The following is a 6,000-nucleotide window of genomic DNA, read 5'->3' as shown; positions in this document are numbered from 1 at the left end:
TTCCCCCTATTGTTTCTTCAGTTCTGGGTGTTGAACATAAGCAGGTCCTGTGCTAGCTGAGGGGTCAGTGTTCAGGCTACGACCTGCTGACCTTCTGCTCAGGGCTCCGTGTAGGGCATCTGGAGACAGGAGGAGGTGGGACTGTTTTTCATTTTGAGGAGCTAATCTGCAGACCACCTCTGCCCGCTCTACTTCCCTAGGAAACCTTTAGAGACGATGAAGGAAGCGAGCGTCTTTCCATCTTCCAAAGAACACTTTTCTGTATAAAAGATGCCCTAAATCCTTTGTAAGGTCCACAAGCCGAGGGGTGCCTCTTTAAGTGCTTGTCAGTTGTGACACAAACCACCCACGGTCTCTGCTGAGTCTCGGCCCCCGTTTCCCAGGAATAAAGAAGTCGGTTTGTAAAAGAGCAGCGGACCTGCATTGTGGGGTGGGGGGGAATGCCTGCCAGGGGGGCCGGGGGTTGGGGGCGGCCGTCTCATGGGAGGTCAGGCTCCGCATTAATGCTGAACCAAGGGGGAGGTGCTCCTGTGGCTCATGCCTGGAGGCAGGCAGATTGGGGCCGGGAAGAGAGGAAATGTCAGTGATGCTGGGGTTGGTGGGTGGGGACCGTCCCAGCTGCCGCCGAGGGAGCTGCACCTCCCGCCGCTGGCCCACTGCGCCTGGCTGTGCCCAGCACGTGGGAGACCCTGTTCTGGGAGAATCCCTGGGCATGCGCACAAATGCTCGTGTGACACCTCGACTTGTATCGGGAGGGAGGGACGGGGAAACCCGGGCCGGGGACTGTCCTGCCCTGAGAAGCGCGTCTGTGGGTGGACAGGCCAGAGTCACACGACCTGTCTTCACTAAAGAGGCAAGTTGCAGAGGCTTCTGCACAGTATGGCCTCGTTTCTGTGGAGAAGAAGAAAGGCAGAAGGGGAGGGAGAGGTTTGCACACACATAGAGGAAAATACCGGGAAGATCTGTTAGTCCCAGAAGGGAGAGGAGCAGATGGAAGACGCAATTCAGAGACTTTTCGACAGATTACTGTTGGTCATATTTCCCTATAATACTCGAACTTTTATAACTCCTCTGTATAATCTCTGTTACCTGAAAACCTGAAAAAAGGCCCCTTAAAAGCTGCCTTTTTTGCTAAGAAAGGAGCAGGCCCTTCAGCGTTGCGGGGGCGCAAGCCCATACCGCTGTCCTCCTTGAGTGTCAGGACCAGGTCCTCCCTGATCTCTCCACCTTCCCTGCCCGGGGGCACCATCCCCCCAACCCGGCGCTGCGCCGAGCCTGCCCTCCTCCCCGGCAGACCTCCATCCTGGCTCTGCGAGTCTGCTTTCCACGGCGTGCCCTGCTCCTCCGGAGGGGAGCATGGGCTGAGCATGGACGGTGCTGACGCAGATCTTACGGGCCTGAGGCGCACGGGGTCGGGGCGCTCGCAGACACACACGGGCACGCACATATGTGTCAACCCTGCCCCTGCTTCTCGGCTAGGGTGGCTAGGGTGGCTGCCGGAGCCGCTGGATGCTGGGTGGCCACTTCCCGCTGCCCTGGGTGCCCTGAGGAGGGCAACCTGGTGGGCGGCCTCAGCTCCCTGGGAGAGGTGGCTGCTTCCAGGGCCTTGAAGGCGCCATGTGCCTCCTGCTCTCCTTCCTCCATGCAGCTCGCTGGGCCTGCAGGGAGAGCTCCGGGGACGGTGAGGGCCCTCCGCTGAGCACAGTGAGTCTGCCCTCTGCGTGAGAGCCGAGGGCCTGGGACCTGCAGACCAGTCAGTCTAGAGCCTCTGGACAGGAACTTAGGTTTTACTGCAGTGCTGCACACAGGGATTGTGGACGTCCCACACACATTACAGCAGGTTAGGACCAGTGTGCTGACTCTTGGATCCCTGCTCTGCTCTTAGGAAACATTTGCTCTCCCGGCCTCCTCCCCTTTCCCAGGCAAGACAGACCAGTCCACGCCCGCGGGGCCTTGGTGCAGGCCAGCAAGGAAGAGGCACGTCCAGGGCTGAGCACAACCCATGGCCCCACGTAAACCCGGGTCTGGCTCTCAGCTGGTCATGGGGATCTGGTGACAGTGACTCATCTGAGGTGGGGGCCCCAGCTCAGGTGACCTCTGCACGCAGCTGCTCTGCTGTCCCTGTTTGTCCAGGCTTTGCCTCAGGAAGAAGACTTCATGGCCTCAGGTTTGGGGGCGCCAGGAACATAAATGGGGTCGAACTACTGAGTGCAGCAGCTGAGGCAGCTGGACGGGGTTTGGGCAGATGGTCGTCTTTCTGGTGCTGCAAGGCCGGCTGCCTGCTTTCTCTGCAGCTGCTCAGCACTCAGACCAGCTCCCAAATCTGCAGACATCGGGGGAACTGGAAACCGGGCTGCTGTTTGCCATGGTGGACAGAAGCGCTCAACACATTTTTATATTTTGTTAGAATAACCTCCATTTAAGCAGAAATGGACTTTAAAATTATTTTCATTAAAAGATTATTTCATTAAAAGGAGAGTAGCTTTCTGCTCCAGATAAAATGCCTGGTGTCGTAGTTGCCCTGATGACCAGGTCCTGCAAGCTGGGCCGCAGGTTACCCAACCTTCTCACGCCTGTGGGGGGAGGAGGCCTGACGTGGTCTCAGGGGGAGTCTCATTACGCTCTGGTGCCCTTACGGGGTGACACGCCACTCGCTGCCGTTGTCAACTGACACCCTTCTCTGCACTTTTCCTGGTGGACCAGCAGGTAGGGGTGGCCCTGGGGCAGGTGGGGACAAGCAGGGGCACCCAGCAGGGGCAGGTTCTGCTGTGCTGTGCCTGTGTCTGGCAGATGAGAATGCTGCCCTACTGAGGACTGGGCAGGGGAGGCCAGAGCTGGGGGTCATGCAGAGGGAAGCTCCAGCCCCCAGCTCAGGCCTTTGCCCCCTGCCCAGAACTGGCACCATTAGAAACCCACCTTTTTTCCTTCCAGGGTGGAGTGGACGGAGCCAAGTTCTGGGCCACTGTGTCCCATTTCAGAGACTGCTTCTGTCTCCCTGTTCTCTCTGAAAACAGGTCCCTCTACTTGGCCAAACAGCATTACGAGCAAAACTGCCTACATACTGACGTTTAACAGGGATCAGACTGAAGTCCCAGCCGGTGCCCACGGAACCCCAGCTCCACGGAGGGGACAGGCAGAGACCATCTCTGCGGAGTCACCCAGGTCACCCGCCAGGGCTCTCCCGCCGGGGGAGGCCGGCCTGCGGCTGCCCACGTCCGTCCATCTGCAATGGGGCGCCCGCCTAGATGACCGAGGTCTCCGTCTGCAGGAAGGATGGGGCACGGGAGCCGCGGTGGAACTGCAGGGCGCTCTCCCAGTCGTTCCTCGAGACAGACGCGCGGCGGAGCCTCTGGTCCAGGCCGCAGGGCCATCCGGGGCACAGGCCGCGCCACTTCCTTTTCAGCTCGCTCTGCACCTGGGCGAGGACGAGGCAACGAGGAAGCGGGGGTCAGGCGGACGTTGGAGCCGACACACGCCCGGGGGCAGCCAGCGCTGCCGTGGCCCTGCTGCGGGGCAGCCGCAGTACGGAAGATGTGGCCGGCCAGGTGGCCAGAGCCAGGAGGAGGGAGGACGGGCAGCAGCAGGCAAGGGTGCTCGGAGCCAGGTGGGGTCAGGACTTGGGGCGCCCCCAGAGCAGCGGAAGGGGAGCAGGCTCCCGGAGGGCGTTTGAGCTGAGGGAGGGAGGGGTGCGGGGCTGGAAGCCTGGGGGCTAGTGGCCACATGAGGCCTGGCAGGGGAAGGTACATGGGAACAAGCAGACTAGGGCTCCGCTCTGGGGGACTCATGCACGTGCATCCTCACTGGCTGTGGGCAGGGAGCTCAGGGAGCAGGGCTCCCATCCCTGGGCCCGCCCCTCTCCATGGGGGTCTGTGTGGCCCGATATCCGGGGTCAGGGAGTAAGGCCGGGGCCCCGCAGAGGGCAGGATCCCTCTCCACCCGCCGGCTGGGGAGCTTTCTCGAGCCGGCCTGTGGGAGGGCTGGCTTGGTGTGGGGAGACAGGCTCAGTGAATGGGGCTGCCCGGACAGAAGACCTGAGCTCTCCTGCAGGTCGCGGGGGCGCGTCGGGAACCCACACGCATCCCCGAGCCGTGACGAACACTTACTTCGCTGTTGAGAAAGCAATACAGAACAGCCACCACCAGGCCCTGCAAGTGAGGAAGGACTGTCAGAGCCGCGCCCCAACGCGCGGAGGAGGGACTGTCCCTTCCCACACGCACCTGAAATGACCCCATGCACAGCTCAAACAGAATCCGATACTTGGAGGAGACGCCGATAGGAAACACGGCAAACACCACGTAGTGGGCTCCGAACAGCGGGATGAGCAGCAGCGTGGACTTGGCGAGCCTCCTGCGGGACAGACAGACGCTGAGCACGGGCCGGCCCCTGGGCTCCGGGAGTGGTGGGGGGGGTGCTCGCTGGCCCAGGGCCAGGGCCTCACCCGCGGAGCCCTGCTGCTCACAGACCGGGTAAAACCAGCCTCCCCCGCCCAGCCGCGGGCAGAACGTGCCGGCACGGTGACAAACAGGACCTCCTAACACCGAAAGGCTCCTCCGAGACCTCCTGCCGGGCGCCCAGCAAGGACGTCCGTCTGAGGGCAACTTCCCAGCACTGGCAGTCAAGTCTGACTCTGTGTTCACAGGAGCAGAATCAGCAGGGGGGCAGCCCCCCGAGCACAGTGTGGCAGCGGGATGGGTGCCCCGGGGTCTGGGTGCCCCGAGCTCCATGGGGTTGGTTGACCTGGACCCAATGTAACTGTTCTGTCCATCGGGGAGTCACTGCCCTCCCTGATCGAAATGCAGCTTCCTGCTCGCTGGGTTCTACGCCTGGAAGAAAGACCACTGAGCTCACGGCCCCCCTTCCTTTAGCTGCTCTCCCCACGTCCTGGCAAACCCAGTTTCCGTTCTCTACGCTGGAGCGGCACCAGGACCGCCTGGGGGTCATGTTCGAAGGCCGGTCGCTGGCCCCACCTTCGCGCTGCTGGCTCTCAGGTTCCTAGAGATGCTGCCTCTGCTGTCTGGATCCCACCTGGAGGGTCAGTGCTCTGAGCTGGGGCCTCTCCTCGCTGCGTGTGAGAGCCATCCGTGGAACTTTCTAGAGTCCTCAGTCCCGCCTGCCTCCTCACTGCAACTAAACCAGGTCCCCGGGGTGGGACCGGTGCTGGTCGCTCTAACAGCCTCCTGGGTCATTCTGGCCTGTGGCCAGATTTCATCCTTGCAGCTCCAGCATGGACAGGAGCACTGGGGTCCCCTGGGAGCACATCAGGGAGGATCTTGGCCCCGGGCCAAGTCAGGCCACCCGGTGATGTGTGTGCATATCAAGGCCCCTAAATGAACATCCGGTAGCCTCTGCAGGGACCTGGCAGCCTGATCCAGAAGGAACCCCGCGAGAAGGCTCCACTCTGCCCCTCCCCCACCTTTCCCTCTTCCTTGGCCCTAACCCAATGCTTAGAAAAAGTCATGAACTTCTTAACATATTTTTGAGGCACTGACCTCGAACCTAGCACTCAGAGCCTGGGATGTAAGTTCTAGAAATGTGTCCATTTCTCCTGATTTCCCTCACAAACGAACCATGTCCTGCGGTGTTTACAAGTGGGACGTCCCTGCTTCAGGCCGTCCATGCAAACCCCAGAAGCCCGGGTCGCTGTGTGGCAGGACATGGTCCAGCCCTGTCGGCAAGGAAGGCCCATCGTGGGCGTCACACCGCTGTCTCCTTGCAGATGCAAACATCTAACCTCACAAGGTTGCTGCATTTTATCCTGTTTCAGCACTAGCCTGGTGAGCAGAAGGTGGTTGTGTAGGGAGATGTGCCCTTCAGTTCAGTGTGAGGCACAGAGTCTGCCTGAATTCCCTTAGGTACATCTGGAATCACTATCATGCTCATTTCTGGAGACAGATTTCTAGCGAGGCTGGGCCTCTGGGACCCTGTTCGGGGGCGTTTGTTACTGTTAAAAAGATAGTTCCAGAGAAAAGACATCAAGATACAACCAGAGGGCAACATTGC

General features: G+C 60.6%; 1 protein-coding gene across 1 annotated transcript in view; it reads right to left on the bottom strand.

Moving 5' to 3' along the window:
* Nucleotides 1–2,404: 2,404 nt before the first annotated feature.
* The window catches only part of VIPR2 (vasoactive intestinal peptide receptor 2), a 53,359-nt gene continuing 49,763 nt past the window's right edge, over nt 2,405–6,000 (bottom strand). Inside the window, exons 11-13 of the mRNA XM_032840241.1 lie at nt 4,218–4,347; nt 4,104–4,145; nt 2,405–3,415 (exon numbers count right to left, since the gene is read on the bottom strand). Coding sequence (XP_032696132.1) covers nt 3,242–3,415; nt 4,104–4,145; nt 4,218–4,347 — 346 coding nt within the window. The 3' untranslated portion in view covers nt 2,405–3,241. The remainder of the gene's footprint in view (nt 3,416–4,103; nt 4,146–4,217; nt 4,348–6,000) is intronic.

Source organism: Lontra canadensis, unplaced genomic scaffold, assembly GCF_010015895.1.
Source record: "Lontra canadensis isolate GAN:19392208 unplaced genomic scaffold, GSC_riverotter_1.0 scaffold111, whole genome shotgun sequence".
Lineage (NCBI taxonomy): Eukaryota > Metazoa > Chordata > Mammalia > Carnivora > Mustelidae > Lontra > Lontra canadensis.
Note: the sequence above shows the minus strand (reverse complement) of the source record. Positions and strands in the feature narration are given on the sequence as shown.